General features: G+C 45.0%; 3 protein-coding genes across 5 annotated transcripts; 2 read left to right on the top strand and 1 right to left on the bottom strand.

Moving 5' to 3' along the window:
• The first annotated feature begins 1,231 nt into the window (after nt 1-1,231).
• Nucleotides 1,232-11,577, top strand: capn10 (calpain 10). The gene is made up of 13 exons (XM_079751321.1): nt 1,232-1,464; nt 1,805-2,057; nt 3,088-3,219; nt 3,730-3,926; nt 4,141-4,370; nt 4,923-5,055; nt 5,366-5,532; nt 6,337-6,596; nt 7,366-7,568; nt 8,181-8,445; nt 8,690-8,883; nt 8,967-9,012; nt 10,317-11,577. The coding sequence occupies exons 2-13, from the start codon at nt 1,914-1,916 to the stop codon at nt 10,344-10,346; spliced, it is 2,001 nt and encodes a 666-aa protein (XP_079607447.1). The 5' UTR covers nt 1,232-1,464; nt 1,805-1,913; the 3' UTR covers nt 10,347-11,577.
• Nucleotides 11,578-11,679: 102 nt separating this feature from the next.
• Nucleotides 11,680-18,068, top strand: eif4e2 (eukaryotic translation initiation factor 4E family member 2). Of its 3 annotated transcripts, none has more exons than XR_013812423.1 (8): nt 11,680-11,786; nt 12,508-12,619; nt 12,712-12,846; nt 13,261-13,365; nt 13,678-13,830; nt 14,265-14,405; nt 16,178-16,264; nt 16,749-18,068. XR_013812423.1 is itself a non-coding variant. In XM_079751323.1 (8 exons), exons 1-7 carry the CDS (start codon nt 11,767-11,769, stop codon nt 16,224-16,226), a joined length of 711 nt encoding a protein of 236 aa, XP_079607449.1. In that variant the 5' UTR covers nt 11,680-11,766; the 3' UTR covers nt 16,227-16,264; nt 16,749-18,068. The 3 variants fall into 3 exon arrangements, 2 of the variants coding, with proteins under 2 accessions (XP_079607449.1, XP_079607448.1); XM_079751323.1 differs by having other exon boundaries at nt 14,265-14,401; XM_079751322.1 differs by having other exon boundaries at nt 14,265-14,401; nt 16,100-16,264.
• Nucleotides 18,069-18,215: 147 nt separating this feature from the next.
• On the bottom strand, nt 18,216-20,705 carry LOC307085768 (phospholipid scramblase family member 5; the record flags this gene model as incomplete). The annotated part of the gene is made up of 7 exons (XM_079750629.1): nt 18,216-18,242; nt 18,366-18,424; nt 18,554-18,653; nt 18,862-18,973; nt 19,795-19,987; nt 20,155-20,232; nt 20,375-20,705. 7 exons carry the CDS (start codon nt 20,703-20,705, stop codon nt 18,216-18,218), a joined length of 900 nt encoding a protein of 299 aa, XP_079606755.1.
• Between the last annotated feature and the right edge of the window lie 1,430 nt (nt 20,706-22,135).

The raw sequence follows: 22,135 nt of genomic DNA, 5'->3' as shown, positions 1-22,135 counted from the left end.
TCATTGCAATTGCATTTGTTCCTGAAACCAGAGCTTTCCGATCATCTTGGGACGACAGGTCACATCGTACATCTTCAGAGTGTCACGCAAAAGGTCTATTTGAATGGATTTGGAACGGAAAAAATCACTGAACAATTTTTGACCAAAAGTGTGACGGATTTATTCATTTGTTTCCTACAGGGTATCCCCCTGGTGACTTGGGGTCCTATACAATGTCACTTGTACAGCGGCCTTGCCTAATATCGATAGTGATTCTTGTTTCTGGTAGACATAAAAATTCGGGGGTGCTTCGATGGCTCACTGGGTCGAGCGCATACCATATAGGCTCAGTCCTGAACTCCGCGACCTGGGTTTGAACCCTACCGTTGTCATTTGCTGCATGTCCTCCCATACATTCTTCTCTATCTCACTCCACAAGAAAGCATAAAAATGCAAATATAAATCTTAAAAAAACAACACAGTATCGGTTTCTTAACTTTGTGTTTGAATTCCATATACTAGATTCTATTAATGCTATAGATAACAAGGCTTATGGATAGGATGCCCACCATAATGACTCTGCTGGTCTTGTTGAAAGCAGTGAGTTTTGCATCAAACTTCATTAATAGTACAGGTCTTTTCCCACTCATTGACGCTAGACCTCCCTGGTGCAGTGGACAGTTTGTAGAAGTTTATTTGCAACAGAAAAGTATTTTGAGTTGCAAAAGGTCATGTGTTTGGGGTGTTTTTTCTTCTTCTCTGTATAGGTCCCATGAGGTTTATCCTTAAGCAGGATAAACCAGTGATTATTGGACTAACAAATGTTTTGTTTAGGTTCCTAACAGTGCAGGGACGCAAAACAGTGCAGGCTTGTGCGTGGTCTTGAAAGCAAGCAAGCAATCTTGAAAGCAAGTTGATCAAGGATGCCATAAACACACAACATTAAGATTTCATTGTAAATAGTTGTTGTTTTTGTTGTCTATGTCTTGACCTAATAAAATATTAAATTTGTATTAGAGATATCTTAATTTGTTTGCATTATTTGTATTAATGCATTCACTTTCTCACTGTTTCTCCATACCATACCTACCAACAACGCCATATCATTAAAAAAAAACAACAGTAATTGGTAGAGCCCTTTCTGCCAGCCAAGACAGGTGGTAATTTCATTTTCTTACGCTAGGTGGCATTGGTGGTCAATAGCATCGGAAGGATTCACTCTTTGAATGGGCAAAACAGTATCCAACCGGAAGAGCATGAGTTTTTGTGTTTTTGGGGATATGTCACTGAAGCTGTAAATGATGTAATTATTAATCTTTTGTAGGGTGAGGTAAAATAAGCATTATAACTTAAATATTCCCCCAGCAAAAAGTGTTTACATTAAGGTATATAAGCTCCTGTCGTGCTACATAAGCTAAAATAAGCTAGTCGTTATTGGAATGGTATCACTAGCATCAAATCGCCCAATGGTGCAGCCCACAACAGGTAAGATGTAATCAAAAACAGGTTTACTCAAGTTATTAATCCGTCTGCTGTCGCGTTCTAGGTTTTGCAAATACACAAAAATATGTTCCTTCTGTTCAGTAACAATCTTTACAATCACTTGTGTGGCTTCAATAACTGGATAATCAGGGTCACCCATTATTTTTTTATTATGTCTAACCTTAGCTTTAGGGATGATGCAATACACAATATAAGAACGGCTACTTTACATAAAAGCGGACTTTTGCTAAGGGCATAACCTCTATACATTAACCCCTTTACATTAACATGAAACCATTGTTTTCTTTGTATAATACGCGACTGCTATTGTCTACTATTCAAGGTAAAAACTACCGGGATGATGACATTGCCAATGACGTAAATGGGGCCACGGCAGACAGATCTAGACTGGTCAAGTCAAGGATCACCTGTGGTCAGGGAAAAGATAAGTAATGGATACTAAAAAGTGTGGGGAAGTTGGAAGGGCCACTCTGTTCGACGACCCGGACTTTCCATCGGACGATCGCTCGCTGTTCTCTGATGGATCCTCTCCCATCGCGCGATTACAGGGTGAGGTCACCTGGCGGCGCCCACAGGTAAATCCATCAAAGTTTTATTTACGGAACGATAATAAAATGTTTCATTCGATCAGACCTAAGTCTTGGCACATACATCGCAACCTCCCCAAAACACAAAGAAAGAAAAACCCCAGGGAAAGTCCCTTCCCGATTGGCTCAATTAGTTGTGCACTAGACAACAAGTGGTACCTGAAGGCCTGTTCATGGTCCTGCACTCCTGGTAACAACGAGACGCCTCATCAGTGATGACGATCACGCTCAGACTGTTTTGAAGGCCCCAATAGTACCTTTTCAAGAGCAGACGTCATTGGACGTCACACAATTCCTCACAAAGAGCAAATACAATACAAAGCAACGGACATTGCAAAACACATCAAGCAAAATAACATGCAAATAAAAAATAACTAATGAACAGCCGAAATCTAAACAGGTGGATCTTGAGCTGCATTTTGAAAATGTATACGGTCCCCACGGATGTTAAAGGTCCCATGGCATGCTACTTTATGGATGCTTATATATAGGTGTTAGTGGCCCCGTGGCGATGGTGCCTTGCGGCGGTGGTGCCTTGTGGTGTTGTTGCCTCGCGGCAGCGGGCAGCAGGCAGCGGGGCTCCGGCAGGAAACAATCGCGGGCTCCAACCCCTATCTCCTCCATGTCGTGGGTCATGTCCTTCAGGGAGTCAAAGCCAAAGTTCCTTTCCCACCAATTCCTTCCTAACCATGTCTGAGATAACCCCCAGTACCAGTCTCGTTGTGGAAATAAAAACAATAGAAACATTAACTAAATTAAATAAATGAATGAGACTTTCTCAGTCTGGATTATTTGTACTTTCCCTTGTTTTTGCATTTTTGATGCTTTATCATAGAGAGAGATAGAGAGGAAGGTATGGGAGACAGAGGGGAGGACATGGAGCAAATGACCACGGGCAGGATTCAAACCCGGGTCGCTGCGTTCAGGACTGTGCCTACATGGTACGCGCTTTAACCCGAGGCGCCACCTCCCTTGTTTTCTTCATGGCATTTTTATTTTATCCTTGTCACCCACCCAGGAACTGTGTGATTTTCCAGTTCTCTTTCCTGCCAACATCAATGAGGGCCACGCTAAACAGGGCTTGCTGGGAGACTGCTGGTTTCTATGTGCCTGTACTTTTTTGCTGAAGAACAAACATCTGAGGAACAAGGTAGAGTCATATATGCACCTGGGTGGTTACGCTCGTCATGATTTGTAAGGCAAGACAAGGCAAGTTTGTTTATATAGCACTGTTCAAACAATAGGACATTCAAAGTTATTTACAAAGATAGAAATATCATGTCAAAACAGTATGAGGGCAATCATTTAAATGTAGTGAAAAAATAAAAAAGTTTGCCTAAAGTAATGTTCCAAAGGGTTTATTGGCAAACAATTAACATTTAAATGGGTTGTTACATAAAATAAAACTTGTCACATTGAATAGTTTTAATGGTTACTCCAATGGGATGCGTGCAGTGTGCAAACGATAGCAGCCATGCAAGCATAAAAATATCATTTCAGAAGTTGCCGAAATGATAAAATAATAGTTCAAAGGTCAGCCTTGCACACCTGTCTCATTGGTAGAATTGGTCACAGCCCACTTCACCAAGCAGAGGGGCACTTATCATCATCTGGAATTTTTAAGTATTTCTCCCTTGCTTTCCCTTGATGACACACCTAGGTTTGTCCTCCAGACCAGCCCTTGTGGGGGGACTGCATGTATCAGGGGTCCTTCCAGTTTTATATCTGGCAGAAGGGCCATTGGACTATGGTTACCATCGATGACCGCTTGCCCTGTATTGGTTCCACTCTGTGCTTCTCTCGGTGCCACTCCCCCACGGCATTCTGGGTAGCACTGCTGGAGAAGGCCTATGCTAAGTGAGTAGCTTGTGAAGGGTTTTATGTTTCATGATTTAAAATTCAAAGCTTTTTTTCCTTTATCTCACGCTGAAGCTTGATGATTCGAGGTGGCTTGATTTACGATTTTCAAGATCAAATATAAAGTTTTGTCCTCCTCGTCCTTCATGCGGGAATTCATGTCGACATAGAGTACATTGTCGGTCCACTCGTGTACGTCTCTGTGGTCCACCAGGCTCCACGGCTCCTACGAGAGTCTGTGGGCGGGCCAGGTGTCCGAGGCCCTGGTTGACCTGAGCGGCGGCCTGGCAGAGCGCTGGAGCCTGGAGAAGGGAGGAGCAGATGAGTCGGAGGGGCCTGGGCAGGACAGTGACCGTCTCCAGAGGACGGGGCTGGACCTCCGCCTGCTGCGCCCGGTCAAAGACCTCTGCGCCCTCAGCTGCTCCACCCACAGCAGCCCTGGAGGTCAGGCCCTGTCTTAATTGTGTGTGTGTGTGTGTGTGTGTGTGTGTGTGTGTGTGTGTGTGTGTGTGGAGCTATCTCATGGAATTTTAAAGAAGGATGGTCCAGGTTGAACACCTCCCACCAGCTAATGACGGTGATTAGGCCTACTTATCAAAGCTTGTTAAATGTGTGGCCACTGGCCAATCAATGTTTCCATTCTTGCAGGCAGGTGAAAATACAATATTCTAAAAGGTTCGGTGATTTTGGACCCTAAATCTCAGACAGACTGGAGATTGCTTGGAGGTTGGCTAAATACCATCCGCAGTCTCCCCTGTATTGTCACCATATCTCTTGCCGGTGTCTGGTTAGGTGTTATTTTATAATTGTACAACAAACAAGGCATGACATGACAGCAGTGTGTCAAAGCGTTCTAAAGCTTTTGAGTTTGAAATTGAGGATAATATTTTAATAGTGAAATAAAATATATTTCTTCAAATAAATCAAGAGTAGTTTAAGCCTTTTTTTGAGTACACCACGAGACATAAGTGATCTGGATAGTTGTCATGGCTACAGGTGGGGTTGATCTGGAGCAGTACCACGCTATGAGTGTGACTGAGTGGCTGGACGTGGAGACGCTGTCAGGGGTGCGCCTGATTCTGCTCAGGATCAGAAACCCCTGGGGACGACGCGGGACCTGGCTGAAAGGGTGGGGGACCACATGCATGGGAAAGCACTTTGTGTCACATCCAAACCGTTAACAGTTGATCTCAGTCTCGCATCCAGTTTATTTATATTTCGTTTTATTACTATCCCATTCTATTGTGATACACACAATTCCTATTTTGGCTGATTAAAGTAGGTCTTATTAATCATTCGGTCCAGGTAAATGGCACTGAATAACTGCGGTTCCTCTCAAAACCCCTCGTTCTGTGTGTGTGTCTCTTTTTCTACTTCTTTCTTTCTTTCTTTCTTAAATCGTATATATAACGCATATATCTCCCCTCTGGTGTTCCCAGCGAGGCCTGCTGGAGCTCTGTGGGACCTGCCCTCAGGGTGGAGCTCCAGGGCCGGCTGGAGGCAGGGGAGTTCTGGGTGGATGAGGCAGAGTTCCTCTCCCAGTTTGACGACGTGACCGTGGGCTACCCCATCACTGAGGACGGACACCTGAAGAGCATCTTCACCGGTACACCGTCCGTTCATCAGATGAACCATGAAGCTCGGCTATTGGAAGCGTTCTCTGAATGCGAGTGTTGTGGGCCGTTTGGAGTCAATAATGTCAGATGGAATTAATGGTCCCAACTTTCTGGCCTTTTCTCGGACAGTTAATGCTTTGAGCACGATTTTTCACATCATGCGCGTGATATGGTTTTCAATGCATTTCCGATATGTGCAGAAACGTTAATAATAATGCTGGAGCATTATTATTTTTAAATGTATATGATATAATAATTATCGATAGATCAATATTAAAAAACATAGCTACAGGGTCCTCTTTTTAGAATCATTAATATGGTTTATTCCAGCCTTTGATATAAGATTAATTCACATAGATTTAGTGAGTGCATTTAAAAATATTTATACAAAAACAACAAATTGCTATTTCTGGGGTTTCAATACAGGCTCTTTGCTATGAGTATCATTCACATATAAACTTTGATTAGATCATTTCAATGTTTAGTGCGTCACTATCTAATAAGCTCTATTTCAAGTTCCCATCTGGGATGAATTTAGCTTATATATGGTTTATTCCAGCCTTTGATATAAGCTTAATTCACATAGATTTAGTGAGTGTATTTTAAATTATTTATACAAAAACAACAAATTGCTATTTCTGGGGTTTCAGTACAGGCTCTTTGCTATGAGTATCATTCATATAAACTTTGGATCATATCAATGTTTGGTGCGTCCCTATCCAATAAGCTCTGTTTCGCATGCCCCTCAGGGATGAATTGAGCAGCACCGGTGTCTGACCGCCTTGCGTCCACAGGGAGCGTCCTGAGCCACAGTCGTCAGCTGCCGGGCAGGTGGACCCAGGGGCTCACTGCGGGGGGCTGCCGGAACTGCACCAGCTACGGCACGAACCCCAAGTTCTGGCTCAAAGTCAGCGAGGGGGGCGAGGTGCTGGTCTCCCTGCACCAGCAAGGGGAATGTAGGGTCAACTCAGCGCGATACACACACAATCCACTAGGGGGCGGCCAAAACGCTCAACACCAGCCCTACCAGGCCATAGCCCTGCACATGTGGAAGGTAGGCAAAAAAATAAAAGAGCATGTGCTATGGTTTGTTTACCATCTCCCCAGTGTTGCAAAGCAAGTCTCCCTTTGGGGCATGATTGGGTAGTGACTAGTAGGGCTGGGTAAAAATATCGATTCATCAACGCACTGCAATTTATTTGTTCTCGATTCAATTTCGATTCAGAATTTTTTAAATCGATTATTTCCATTAAAAAAAAAAAAAGAAGCATACTCAGTGATTGTAATCTAGAAGCGAGTATGCCTAAATGTACATGCCCTTTTACATTTGTCCATGTTATGATTATTACTTTTATGCTGCAAGTTTAGCTCAGGAACAATACTATACAATGGTATATTCCCTTTTTGCTAGTTGAAGCACAATGAAATGGTTAATTCTAAATAATAAATCCTAAATAATATTTAGGTATTTTTGTCATCTGCACATATTATTGAATTGATATCGAAAGCAATTGGATCAATATCGAATCGAATCGATATGGAATCGAATGAAGACCTAAAGAATCGAATTGAATTGAATTGTGAGGTACCTGGCAATACCCAGCCCTAGTGACTAGGGTGTCTGACTCCAAGCCCAAAGGTACCGGGTTCGATACCCCATGATCACGACCTGTAGGTGTCCTGGAGCAAGATGCCCCACCCATACCTCCATCTAAAGGTCCTAAATCTGACCTCACTGTAGTTGGACATGGAAAGAGCCCTCTGCCAAATGATTCAACAGTAGTCAAATAGTGTCTTTTGTGTCTGCATTGGTCTGCCACCAGGTAGAGAAGAAGCGCTTCAACCTGGCGCGGGTGTTGAACAAGGCCCCCTCTGCGTCCACACACTGCCACGCCTACGAGAGGGAGGTGGTGCTCCACGCTCACCTGCAGCCAGGCCACTACCTGCTGATCCCCAGCACCTTCCTGGCAGGGGCGCAGAGCAGCTTCCTCATCAGGGCCTTCTCCTCCGGCCCGGTCTCGCTCAGGTTAAAACCCCTAGTCCGCTAACAGGTAGCTAGGTAAAGGTCAACGGCCAGTGGATTGCCTTAAGATGGCGCTCTTGCCAGCCACTTCAACTACTATGCAGTGTTTTGTACTAGGGACACCTCTAAGGCATCTGTTCGCACGCATAATAATTCATCAAAGCAATCTCCGAAATACTCACTTTGTGTGACAGCCATGCAAGGTGAGGGTTGTGTGTCTTGCTCAACAGCAACTTGACACTAGAATTGAACCAGGAACCCTTTATTTCAGCATACCTGGTCGTAGCCCAGGTTGTTTTGATATTTGTGCTAACTTTATATTACGTACACCATATCATGTTTTCACTTCTCATTCAGCAGTATTACTTCCCGTCGGGTTTTACTTTGTGGCTTCGTTTGTAATTTTTTGATGCTTCGTAAAAAGTACAGTTCCATTCCTAGCAGTCAGTTGAACTAGGTGGTCTAATTACGCTTGTGTCCCATTTCCTTACAATAACGCCAACCAAGAGTGCATCCGTTCGCACCCTAACCGTGGACGTGTTGATGCAATGCTCTACCGACCTCCCCACACTGTTATGAACCTAATACCTGTGAACGTCTGTGTCCTCCCCACAGCGCCATGAAAAGCCTTGCTGGCCCTACGCTGCCCCTGCTGGCGGACAGCGAGTGGGACCACTGTGACTTCCAGGGCGGCTGGGTGGCAGGGATCAGTGCCGGGGGCAGCAGGAACTCCCCCTCTCACTGGAAGAACCCCCGCTTCCTGTTGTCCCTCGGCGGCCAAGCTAACGCGGCGCCGGCGCCGGGTGTCGACGTCCGGGTCAGCCTGCGGCAGAACCGCCCAGACGCCGACCTGTACGCCATCGGCTTCCACGTCTACAAGGTCTGCAGACGCCTGGCAGACTCTTCTTCTCTTCTTTAGTCATTGTATGCTTTACAGCGTTTACATTGACATGTGATCTGTATGTCGTCAGTTATTGAGGACTCCTCCTAAATGTTATTTTTGTCTTTATTGAGACTAAATAGTGGTTAAATGAATGACCACTGTTCACTTTGACATATATTATTGTGTGTGTGTGTGTGCGCGCGTGTGCGCGTGCGTGCGTGTTTCCGTCTGGCCTATCCAGGTCCCAGAAGGAGTGTCTGTGATGGCCTTACCCATGGACGAGGAGCCTGTAGCTAGTTGTGTGCCCCACTGCTACACCCAGGATGTTAGTCTGGCCTGCTGCCTGCCTGCTGGGTCCTATGCCATAATTCCCTCCACATACCAGCCCGAACTCCCGGGCAGCTTCACTGTGTCCGTGGCTCGCAGGATATTCAGGTAGATCCAAGCAAAAACCGACAAGTGTTTATTCTCACGCACAACAAGGCATTTATACCGACTGGTTGTGTTGGGTTTTTCAGGAAGGTGATGAAAAGCCAGGAACTGCTGGGAAACACCATTCAAGAGGTAGGATCAATTAGATCCCACAGAAATGTCAAGTTGTGGAATGGAGTTTAAGCTAACACTGTTAAGTTTATTTGCTTTGTTGTGTAGTCTTGGTCAATGGCACTGAATAATTTTAGTTCCTCTAATACCACCTCTCTGTCACAGTCTGTGTTTTTGCCCTCTCTGTCTGCGTCACCCTCGCTGTCTCTCTATCTGTCTGTTACTCTGTCTCTCTGTCTATCTCACTAAAATGCATCCTAATGATATACCAGTGATATGTAACCTGTGGTTACTAATGTTATCAATTTTTAAAAGGCATTAGTATAATTTCTCTTTGCACCTCAAAGAAAGCTCCTTTCCTCTACTAACCATAACCACGAGACCTAACACTACAGCCATGACAGCCCTCTCCACCAAACTTCCCCTCTTTCTTATTCCAATATGAACTGCAAAACACTTCCTACTCTCTGTATTTGTATTGACAAGTAACCAGACTCCTGACCTAGACTGTGAGAACCACTTGTTTGCTAATATCACACCTGAATAGTTGCAGACTATGGGAACCTCTTGGTCTTTTGATGTCTGCGTTTACAATGTGAAAATGAATTCCGATAAGAATCATGTACATCCAGTAACTCATTGAAGATGCTTGGTAAATTGCTGCCTGTGTCTTCCCATGCATGTTCATCATGCTCTATTAAATCGATTAGTCTACTGTTAAGAAGTGTCCTGAAATAGAAACATACTCTCTCTCTCTGTCCCTCTCTCTGTGTGTTTCTGTCTTTCTGTGTCCCTCTCTCTCTGTGTTTCTCTCTCTCTGTGTCCCTCTGTCTCTCTGTGTGTCTCTCTCTCTCTCTCTGTCCCTCTCTCTCTGTGTCCCTCTGTCTCTCTGTGTGTCTCTCTCTCTGTCCCTCTCTCTGTGCCCTCTCTCTCTGTGTTTCTCTCTCTGTGTCCCTCTGTCTCTCTGTGTGTTTCTGTCTTTCTGTGTCCCTCTCTCTCTGTGTCCCTCTGTCTCTCTGTGTGTCTCTCTCTCTGTCCCTCTCTTTCTGTGTCCCTCTGTCTCTCTGTGCCCTCTCTCTCTGTGTTTCTCTCTCTGTGTTTCTCTCTCTCTGTGTCCCTCTGTCTCTCTGTGTGTTTTTGTCTCTCTGTGTCCCTCTCTCTCTGTGTCCCTCTGTCTCTCTGTGTATCGCTCTCTCTCTGTCCCTATGTCTCTCTGTGTCCCTCTGTCTCTCTGGGTCCCTCTGTCTCTCTATGTCCCTCTGTCTCCCTGGGTCCCTCTGTCTCTCTGTGTGTCTCTCTCATTCTGTCTCTCTCTCTGTCGGCAGGTGTCTCACATCTCTGTGATGCAGAGCTAGATGCGGGGGCCGCGTTCCTGCCCCTGTCACGTAGCTTGACCTCGTTGGCCCCGGGGCCGACATGAAGCGACCGACAAACCCTGCCACACACACACACACACCGCAGAGAGGCTGTTTGTGTGTGTATGTGTTTTGTTAGGACTCCTAGGCAGTGCTCTTCATAGTGGAGCGGCGAGCTGATGGGCATCAAAACACAAACGATTAGAGCATCATTGCTGCTAATGAAGAATGACGGCGCTAGAGGGTGTAAACAAACGGCCTCCATTGAGGCGGACGCCGGCTGCTCTAGCTTGTTCGCTCGCTGCTTTGCCCGCCACAAAGACCCCCTTTCATGAGGCTCCACACTGGGGCACTGGCAGGCTGGAGGGGGGTGGTTATTATCGGTAAAGGGACAGATCTTTAACATCAGAGCCAATCACACCACACACCAAACCACGCAATGTCATACTCTTTGATGCAATACCACACTCTACCATGCAACACCACGTCAGTGTTCACCTAGTTCAATGAGTCACTGAAATAACACAACGCGTGATGATGTACTGGTGGGAGGGGTCTGTCAGGGGTAAACATGCCCTTCCTGGAAGGCAAGGCTAGGTTAAAGTGACACCTTTGGCACATATTTACCCAAAAGCAGCAGCCTAGAGTCCACTCAACTGGTTAATCGTCCTTGACCGATATTACCTCTTCATGATCCTTGATTTAAAACACTAGCATCTGTCTCCCAGCAAGAGATCTCATGCAGCTCTATTCCCATGATGCACCCCTCCACCTGTAGTTCCTGTTTCCGTTCCCAAAGCCAGGAGCTCTGATTTGACCTCAGATGAACCTGTGTTAAAAGTGGCTGTGGTGGACAGATGGTGGGGGGTGGGGGGGCCAGAAACTACTGATGCAGCGCATCAGGGGCGGCATGTTGTGACAGTGTGTTGGGTATCCTCTGAAATGTGAATAGAACAAGGCAGTTGGCCGGAGACGGCGCTTGTTTTACTGTGTGTATGTGTGAGAGTGAGATAGTGAGCGCGAGAGAGGCTGACAGCTGCCAGCGTATGTCTGTGCTTACTTCTTGGCCTACTTTATGTAGTCCCTGGTAGAGCTTACTGGACAAAAACAAAATCAGTGCCATAATAATTACTGTTCTGTTGTGTGTATGTTGGGTGCTCCATGCCCGTTCTGATTTAACTGCCACTGCATTGAAATAAATTATAATTATTATCAGTTATCTGTTTCTCCGTTTATCTGTTTCTACGTATCTTACAAAAACGGATGCGCAAAACTTTGTGAAACTCCCTAGCTGTCATGATCGGCATGACAAAAAGCCAAGCCGTTGAGTGCGCGTCCACACGTTTATTGTGCGCGCCGCCGTTCCTGCGGAATTCAGGAGGTTGTGGACGGACACCCAAAGGCTCCACTCCACAGAATAATGAACAATAAATTTGACGCGTAAGTAATCGAAGTTTTGTGTCCAATATTAGACTGAGAATGTGTGCACAGTGGCGAGAGTAAATGTGCCAGGCAGCGTACTTCAATGTTTATGTGTTGCGTTTATAAAGAGGTGTGTCGGTTTTAAAAGTCTTGCATGGGCAAGGCGCTTAACATACGAGTGCATGTTCAACAGTAAAATCAATACATTTCTCGTAAATGGAAATAATAAAGAGTGCAAAATAGCTAATGCATATGCATTCTACAAGCGGGGTTCTTTATCTTAAGATAGGCGAAAACGTCCAGGCCCCGTGGGCCGCTTCTGCATCCTCGGCTTGTCGTTGTTGGGAAGGGGGGACAGATGGAAGCGTTGTCGGCTAAAAACAAGCTCCCAGCCGCTATGAAACGCGAACACGGGCAGCTCCGTAGGTGCCATATATCACCAGCCTGAGAGTATCGCAATAGCTTTTTAGGGTCATGTTGTCTGTCTGTCCCAACAGCCTGGGAGTATTTAGGTACACGTAAGCGTTGCCGGGTAAAACTGGGTAAATAGTGAATAACATGAAAGGTGTATTAGGCTTTAACTTGCTGCCCTGCGTTATTAACAGCTCACCATTTGACATGTTTGTGTTTTTATTATTATTGACGCAAGCAGTGCTAAAAGGTTTAAATGTGAATTTTCATGTACTTTTTGGTGGTTAATTTACTATCACAATCCTTTGTCATTGTTGTTAAACTGCAGTCTTAAAGATGACGATAGTGGAGACCACGACCAGGACCAAGGCTCACCGAAAAACTGTGAGAAGGAAAAAAATGAAGACGAAGACAAGGAACAGAACAATGCCAAGAAAAAAGTGAGTGAGAGAGTCCGACAGCAACACTGGCCCATAACCAGTGGCCTGCTGTGGCCTTCCTATATCGCCAGTGTCCCCCTCTGTTGTCTTAGATGGTGGTACCAGGGCCCGGAGAGCATCCCCTTCAGTACAACTACACCTTCTGGTATTCAAGACGCACCCCAGGGAGGCCAGCCAGCACCCAGAGCTACGAGCAGAACATCAAACAGATCGGCGGTTTTGCCTCGGTCGGTCTGCCCCTGGAGGCTTCTGGCGTGCATCTCATACATACACTATATGTAGTTTGAAGAAGATTGAGCTGAGAGACATTTTCTCCCCGAGGTTGCTAAGAATAAACTATATGCCAGCTGTACATTGACAAAGTACGATATCGGGACAACGTTGACTTAATTGTATTCATGATTTGTCCTATTTTGGGCTTCTCAATGTGTTAATTTACTTGTTTCTTGGTATTCGTCGTTTTACTCCCATACAATTGTTCTTGTATAGTTGAATATCAATCAAACATGAAAATGTTTGTCTTTTAAAGCACTTTAAAAAAGCAGTGCTATTAAAAGGTGCTATACAATTATCTAAAAGTCGTAAAGGTGGTCCACCCTCCTGTCTGAAGCCCTGCAACAACTTCTGTGTTGTTGCCACAGGTGGAGCAGTTTTGGAGGTTCTATAGCCACATGATCCGCCCAGGAGACCTCACGGGACACAGTGACTTCCACCTGTTTAAGGAGGGCATCAAGCCCATGTGGGAGGTGGGTACTGTCCTGTATGTAGCGAGCTAACCACGCTATGCGAACAATGCTAATCCATTCACATGTAAACATATTGCTTGTATAGCAGATGTCGCTTCATGAATGGACATCAGCCAGCTGCAGTCTGGCTCGCACTAGCTCAACTGCGTTGGTCCATTGAGTTTGTTGAAAGGTCCCAGACTTCTGAGGGGTACATTTAAAGCGGACGCAGTGGGTTGTTTGTGTAACCGGTTGATCGTATCCCAGTGTCCACACCATGGTGGGAAATAGTCCAAGTCAACATTGGGTGTGTGTGTGTGTGTGTGTGTGTAGGACGATGCCAACAAGATGGGAGGGAAGTGGATCATCCGGCTGAGGAAGGGCCTGGCGTCACGCTGCTGGGAGAACCTGATCCTGGCCATGCTGGGGGAGCAGTTCATGGTGGGGGAGGAGATCTGTGGGGCTGTTGTGTCCGTGCGCTTCCAGGTACACAACACACACACATACTGAGACACACGCATGTGTTGTGGTGGCGCAACGGATCTGTGCAATCTGTATTGGAATGGGTATTGATTTATCTATAAAGGAAAAACCTCACCGTTCAATGACCAAAAATATAAGTAGGTCTATGCCAAAAAATATATGTAATTATCTACAAATATTTTAAAGAATTTTTTAAAGATTGTAAAAGGTATTGCACAAAATACTCATACTAAATGTTTATCGATAAAACGTATATCATATATCGAATTAAGGCTCGGCTGTAAAATCATGTTGCCGTACATTTTAGATGCAGACAACGCAGCGTCAAGAGAGAATGTCCATTGGGTCACGGCTGCAGGTGTCTGTTCAGGTTGCGGAAGGAGGACAGAGTTGTGGTTACGCGCGGGGTGTCACGGTCTGGTGTATTTCCCCTCCAGGAGGACATCATCTCCATCTGGAACAAGACGGCCAGCGACCAGGCCACCTCGGGCCGCATCCGAGACACCCTCCGCAGGGTGCTGAACCTGCCCCCCAACACCATCATGGAGTACAAGACGCACACAGACAGCATCAAGTATGTATGTCTCCCCCTTTAATTACTACTACCTTGATCTAGATCGCCGTTGATGTATTTGATGAGTCACTTTTCTTTTTATTTCTTCGTATGATTTGTCTTTATTTTGGACACTATCTGGGGGGAGGGTAGGGTAGTGGCTAGGTTGAGTCAGCCCCAACTTGAAAGGTTCTGGGTTTGATTCCCCTCATGTCCACAGCTTCACCATGCTTGAGCAAGAGGCCCTTAAGCCCTCCCTGCTCCTTAATGGCATAACAAAATGAACTGCATGTCGCTTGACTATATACGCAGAAGTGGAGGCTATATACTAGTGACTATATACCAAATGGTAGGCAGGGTTTTTCAGGCTCAGAATGGGCTTTTGGGGGTGACTACGCATGACAGTAATTATGATAAATTGATAAACAAAACTATCTATTGTTCCTGAGTTAATGAAAGCCAAACAAAAAAAACCTGGTAAACAATAAAAATCGTGTTGCAACAATGGAAGGACTTGAGCCCCAAATTGCTTAACACTTGAATTATCTGTCTATTTATAAAAGCCATTATTCATTCATTTCTGATGGCTCCTAGTGGGCGCGTGTGCGTGTTTTAAAAATCAAAGGTCCTTTTTTAAGCTTTTACATAAGACCATTTTAAAATAGCAGAAATGAAAGCTGTCCATGCGCTCCCCGGTCCCTCCCCCCACCCTCTCTTCCTTCTTCTGTCCGTTCTTCACGTCGTGTCTGTCCATTATAATGTTTCATTTATCCTTCCTTGCCATGGCGCTGGTTTCTCCTGCCCCCTGACAGGAGAAGCGGTCTGAGAAGCTGTCTGTGTGAACATTGCACTTTGAGTCTTGTCTAATATCACTGATTGTATTCTGCTTGCACACACACATATCAAATTAAACATTACATTAAACAACTGTTTTCTGTCCATAAACTAAACCGGGTATTTAGTTAAAACAGATATTGGTTCAAGCCACCAGACACACAGATTATTAAATTGAGTTGGACCATTTCTGACAGTGTATTTTGCCTAGTGTGAGCATTCATTTCCGATTGAAAGGCAAACACATTGATGGCAGAAGACAATCATTCTTGATTATGGTTTCATTGCATGAGCAGTTACAAAATAATAATCATTATGTAGATTCTACGTGTTCATTTTCTTTTCTTTTTTTAATGAAACTATAACATTATCCATCCAGTCTCCCTTGTTATGTCCTTTGGTGAAAATAACTAAACTAGTGTCCTGATCCACACACTAACAGAGTAATCTGGGATTTGCTCATCTGCGTCACAACGGAGTACAGGCACAGAACTCAGAATCCTTGTATGGTTAGTTTGCATTAACAGCAACGTTTTGTTTGCAACTGCTTTTTTTGTTGGTAGGTTTTATATTTTGAAGATTTGATTGAGTTTGTCTGTTTTGCAATTATTTTGTGAGACATACGGTCTAAAAAACAAACTCTAGTCTTAATGCTTTTTAAGATATGGCTAAGTATGCTAGGCCATACTTTAGGTTTTGAGATGTTTTGCACCGGTTGTCTTTTAGCAGGTCTACAATGTGCATCCACTGGCAAAAAGGGTTATGGTTTACACCCAAAATCCTTTAATTCAGAGATGATGGTATTTATGCCTTTTCAATTAACCCACCAGGCTGGACAGATTGGTCTTTGGTGGACTGATTAAATCATTTTGTTGACTGCCAAAGAATGGTGACTGTAGGAAAAACCGTGGTAGCTGATCTGAGGTCAAGGTTGGGTGTTACTGCCTCTGTTTCTGCTTCCAGAGCCTGGGTAGACTTCCATGGTCTGGTGACTGCTAGCGGAGGTCGCTGAAGCCACTCCGCCCACCAACCCCACCCCCAGTGCCGACGGTAAGAAGCATATTAATCTTTGTTTCCAAACCGAACGGTACTCTGTTTGATCCCCAATGTCTGCAGTCCACCTAGAGACATCCGCCCCCCTCCCTGCCCCCCAATGTTTTCACTGTCCCTTTTAGCTGGATAAAGCTTCTGCTATATAACTATATAGTTAGTTATTTTTCAATCCATTTAAGGATAATTGGACGCTGACAAGCCGCCTCTTCTGCCCCCCTTCCAGAACAGAGCCTGTATGCTTTGTCTCAGGTGTTCACGCCTGGTGTAGCGCTGCTGTGTTTTTTTTAATAGCTAGGCGTTGACTGACATGAACATTACAACGACTTGATGTCGTATTGAAGGAACGCATTATTTCTAACTAATCAAATCAATGAGTTGTGCTACAAAACAAACGGACAATGGAATAAGAATATCAAAACCTCAATGAAGTTGAGGCGTGGCAGCAGCCGTAATGTGTGTGTCTGTTTCCTCTGCTGTGTAGATGTGATTGGATGACGACTTGGGGGAAGAAGGAGTCCAGGGATGGACACCTGCTGCAACCAAGCAGAGTTTTAACATGGAGACGGAGTGACTAAAAGGACAAGTAGCCCAACCCGCTTTGTCTCGCCATGGATCATAAACTATTGGAACTGAACCAAAAAAAAAATGCATTTAAGAGAACATGGATCTGAGCTGTCCGTTCGAGAGAGAAGTCCGTTCTTAGTTTCAGCCGTGTGTGTGTGTGTGTGTGTGTGTGTGTGTGTGTGTGTGTGTGTGTGTGTGTGTGTGTGTGTGTGTGTGTGTGTGTGTGTGTGTGTGTGTGTGTCTTTTATTTAAAGAAATGCGTAGTGCAACTGCCCTTGCTCACCACTAGAGGGAGCCTGTGGGACAGACGTTTGTTGAGCTGGCCAACAAAAGAAGAGTACTTGACTAGGGTTTCTATGTATACAAGATAAGCTGATAAGTGATGTAAAACCGATACGGTTTTATTGTGTAACACAATCACACGTACCCTTTGTCAAAATTTAAGTAAATTACAGAGACAGTTTTATTAGCAATCTGAGAAAAAACAGATCGCAGGTGTTATTTTATTATAGTACTTTATTTTAACTATGGAACATCTGGTTATTTGAACTAGAAATATTATTTGTCTACAAAAATATATTTGTAAAAAAGAAAAAACAACTGACCACTTAAGAGATTCGCCCTTTTGGAATCAGAAACTAAGTTTCTTTTTCTTGTCCGACTTAACCCCCGGACGATGAATCCCAAAGGATGAGTAAGACCTTAAAAAAAGACAAACGAGTCTGGCAGAGAGTCGGGAAGGTTCTGTGTCGTAGGCGTCTATGGAAAGGACTGTCAAAGCTGCCTATATCACTGTGCCTGACCTGGGGCCCGCGCGCGCTGACCAGGTTCTCATAACCTCCTACCTTCTGTGTGGCTCAAGAGTCCGCGGAGCCGGGGGGCCCCGCTGTGCCGTCCTTTCCTACGCACAGGATGGATGTACAGATGCCCTACCGGTGGACTGATCCCACTAGACCCCTCCCATGGTTGTCATTTTGTACTGAGGATTTGAAACTAGGAGCAGGGGCTTGGGACTCCTCCACCCCCATTACAGTTTTTCCACCAATCCCTCTGGATCTTTAATTTGTTTTTACAGAATTTCGGAGTTTGCTTTGTGAGTTAAACTGTAATGCTGCCTAGGATTGGATACGTGGTGCTCGGATCGGGTGTGTGTCAAAAACAAAAGAGGAAACGTGTTGTCTGATGTACACCTGATGGATTATAGCAATAAATGTCAAATATGCATCTGCTGCTATAACCTCTTTGGCTATTGTGATTCTTTCTCCTAACGGGTTTTTTCAAGTGGTTGCAGTGAAGACTCTTATTTGGCTGACGTCTTGGCTCCTTCAGCACCAACAGTCAGATGTTGCTTTAGTGGTGAAGCAATAGATGGCCGAATCTCCGGTCAACTCATCTCGAAGAACATGTAATTCTGAAAATGTTGGAGCACTCAGTCACTGTGCACTGTCAACAAATCGGTATACAAGTAGTTATATTGCGGCACATTGAAGTCAGCAATTGATTTCCAGGGATTTCATCATTTTGCAGAGCTTACCAATAAGAAGGTGGCGGCTAGCAGGAGCATTTTGGTAGACGGGTCCATATTCTGCAGCACTGTGGGGTGGAAATCAATTTAATATGAGGGGCTTTTGGAAATGCAATGTCGACAAGTAAGGGCTCTAACATAAAAGCAGCCTGGGGGGGGAAAATCAATGTTAGGCTCTCTTCGGTTTTGCAACTCACTCTCCAGCCCAAAGTACTCGTGGTCCATGTTAAACTCATTGTTGAAGCCCGGCCATTTCTTCCATATTGTGCCAATTCTCTCCCCCATCAATGAGACTGCCTGGGGTTTGATTTGAGGTAATGGTACAACATGAATCGGTTAGGAAGATTGCTCTCATCAAATATCGCTGTAAAGTCAGTCAATTTAGACAATTTAGATTTATCGACTGGATCTTTCAGAAATTGGATATTTTAATCATACTAGGATGGATCGAAGCATCCACTAAATATACAATTGTAATTGATGGGATTAGTGGTAAAGGCCTTGCCTGGAACTCCTGGGTGGCAGCGCAGCGTGAGGGCCAACAGGGGCCTAGGATCCTGGCGGTAGGAGTTCCCTCTGAGTCGCACACCTCTAGCAGAGGGGTAAACATACTCCACCTGACACACACACACGCACAACCCGGCAAACCCATTAATTAACACCACACACCCTTCCTTCCCACACGAAACCACCTGAAACACGATGACAGCTGTTGTACACACGTTGACATGCTCCATTATGTCGGCTGATCCCCTGTGAAGTGCTTCAACAGGAATAAAACCCTATGTTTACTTGGCATTAGTAAAGGGTCGTCCGGGAACATGCTTCATTCACAACGAACCGGGGGGGGGGGGGGGGGAATATAATCCCTCCAGTTGGATCTGTGGTGAGGGATACCTCTTCCAGTCAGGGCAGAGTAACTGGACCATGGGTTATTTTGGTATCAGTACGGGAAACAACACTTGTACGATAAGTGGACTCAAATATGTTAACAGCCTCCTTGAGGTATTCTTATACAAAATAAAGTGCACAACCATCTCTCCAACCCTCTTTCCTTGGCTGGTCAACAGAAGGCGACTGTGTTTGGCTCCATAAAGACAGCTGTTTAGTGAGTAACCCCCGCCCAGTTTAGAGACTGCATTCTGGCCAGCTGGAATAGGAAATACCTCCCTCCCTTGCTGCTATTTACAGTACTGGGCCTTGCTTACCACGGTGGTGGGCTGCCTGGGTAACCATGGAGACCGTGTGAAGGCTTGGTCGAGTATCCCAAATTGAATGGAAAATAACTGTGTCTGAGAGCAGATGATCTGAAGATTACCGGAGCGGAGTTCATCTCATAGTTGTTGTGGGGAACAGTGTCTGGGTGGTGTCATATACGTTTAAGCAGCCTGGCCTTGGAGCTACCAACATTCATCTTGTTGGATTGTTGGTCCTCTACCTCTGTCGTACGGTGCCAAGGAGGAGGTCCTGATGGGAGTAGGCCCTCATTTCCATAAGGCAGCAGCCTAGGCAGCAGGCATCCACCCTGAGGGGCCTTTCAAAATAAAAGACCCGTTGGCCCTGGCGGTCGAAACCTTGCAGGGAGCAGGAACGAGCTGGACCACAACACTGAAGGCACATACAAGAACTCTCTGTTGGAAAAAGTTCAGAAAAGTTCAGAAGATCAGAAAAAGTTATAGCAGAGGAGGGATATAGCTGATAGAGTAATGGATACATTCACAAATATGTGTAGGTTTTAGGTGTACAAATAGGTGTGTTATTTTTTTTTATAAACGTTAGATAACAAGTTCTGAACCACCTTCTACAGTCACAAACAGTTGCTCGCTGCTTCCCCCGGTGGAAATGCTGTAGATCCTTCTGGGAACACAGTGTGGACCTGCAGACGTGCATGTGTATGTGTGGGCATTGGGGGGAGGGACGTGTTAAGTGACGCGATGAAGAGTTACAACGAAGAGATCACTTCTTGCACAAATCCAAAGCAATGCACACAAAACACACGCATGCAGACTTTTGCTTACCTTGCAGGTCAGGCCCAGCTGTGACATGCAGTTGGCTTGCTGACTCCAAGGCAGCCATAGGGTCTAGCTGAAGACCATCTTCCTCTTCTTCACTCAGTCTGTTCCTCTGCTGAAGGCCAATGCCGTTCTCCCAGGGTCTCCCAGGAGCCAGCCCTGAAAGGACCTCCTCTGACACCCAGTCAGGGGGCTCTTGGCGGGGCGGGGCTTTAGGCGAGCCGTGAGGATTACGGACGGGCCTGCTCTGACCATTGAGCGTCCTTAAGAATGTCTCAATGTGCTTCTCTCTCTCCAGGCCGCCATAGGGGAGGGGCTGCGTAGTCACTGCAGACATCACTGTGGGTTTGACACCCCTTGTGGAGGTGCATATTCAATTGGAAAAGTCAAAACAAAAGAATTGTATTCATTATAAGTGACCGGTTGAATTTTACATTGTGTATATATGTGGTGTGACCCAAATAACTACCAATCCATTTAGATTGGCGCCATCATAGAAAAGTGAAAAAAAACACAACACAAAAGAACATAATCTTCACTTCTCATAATGTTCAGCTCTCATTAGTGCTTTCCCAATCTTGATGTTAAGAAAATGTTTTCCATTCAATTTCTGATTGCAGCAATTTCTAATGAGGTGACAAAGAGGTGCTAATTCTAAAAGTAAATATTACTAAATATGCCCCATATTGCACACAATTTGATTTCTAAAACCCAATAATTGATAATAAGTACAACACGTTAAGACAGAATAATGAAAAAATAAGCTGATCCCTTACCCTGTGTGGTCTACAGCTTGCAGTATAGATAACCTGGATGCTCTGAAGGTGGTCAGGACACACAGAGCAGCCTCCGTGTGTCTTTACTACCAGACGGGATCAGCTCAACCCTATCTGGGCTTCAATATGTTTGTGTGTGTGTTCACATAGTAACGTTTGGCTTTGTGTGTGTGTGTGTGTGTGTGTGTGTGTGTGTGTGTATTTGTATGCGCCTGCGTGCGTGTGTTGGTGTGTGTATGTTTGTGTCTGTGTGTGCACACATGTGTGTGGGTTTGTGTGTGTGTGTGTGTGTGTGTGTGTGTGTGTGTGTGTGTGTGGGTACACCCGGATGTGTCTTTTGTTGGGGCACCGAGGGACCACTCAACCATGTAATTAAAATCCTGGTTCCAGAAGTGGAGGCCAAAGAGTCACTGTGTGTTTTTAGGGGGACTTTGGTGCTGGTAGTCTCCATTCTCCCCCTCAAAGAAAGGATGCTGACATTACATAGAGATATTAAAATATCCAAGCTCATCATAAAGGGACTGGGGGACCGATATAACAATATCATCTTTATTTGTTAAATCCAAAACATTAAGACATCTCTTGTCAACTCTGTCTAGAAGTTGGCAAAAAAAACTGCTCAACATGAAGGTGGGGGTGGAGTAACATACTCCTAGAAGGAAAAGGGGATTGTTGTATTTTTATAAAAGCTTGTTTATTATGAAAGCATTAGTTTAAGTAACACCAAACATCAGATACAGCTGATGCTAGTGTGTAGCGGTGAGCTTGTCCATATCATTCCAACTCGTCCAGTGAATCCCTTGGTCAACAAGGAACCGGCCATTTGGCTCACTTAGAGTCAGTCTGAAGAGCCGCTGAACAGACAAAATACAACTCAGCCAAATGGCATTACAATCATCTGTGCATCTCGGTCGTTCTCTCAACTCTCTGCGTAGGCGTCCGAAAGGGAAATCATCCAAGCAGATTTGTCACTGCTGATGAATGGGTGAAG

This window comes from Pollachius pollachius (genome assembly GCF_949987615.1).
Source record: "Pollachius pollachius genome assembly, chromosome: 14".
NCBI classification, from domain to species: Eukaryota; Metazoa; Chordata; class Actinopteri; order Gadiformes; family Gadidae; genus Pollachius; species Pollachius pollachius.
The sequence above is the reverse complement of the archived record's forward strand: the minus strand, read 5'-3'. Positions and strand labels throughout refer to the sequence as shown.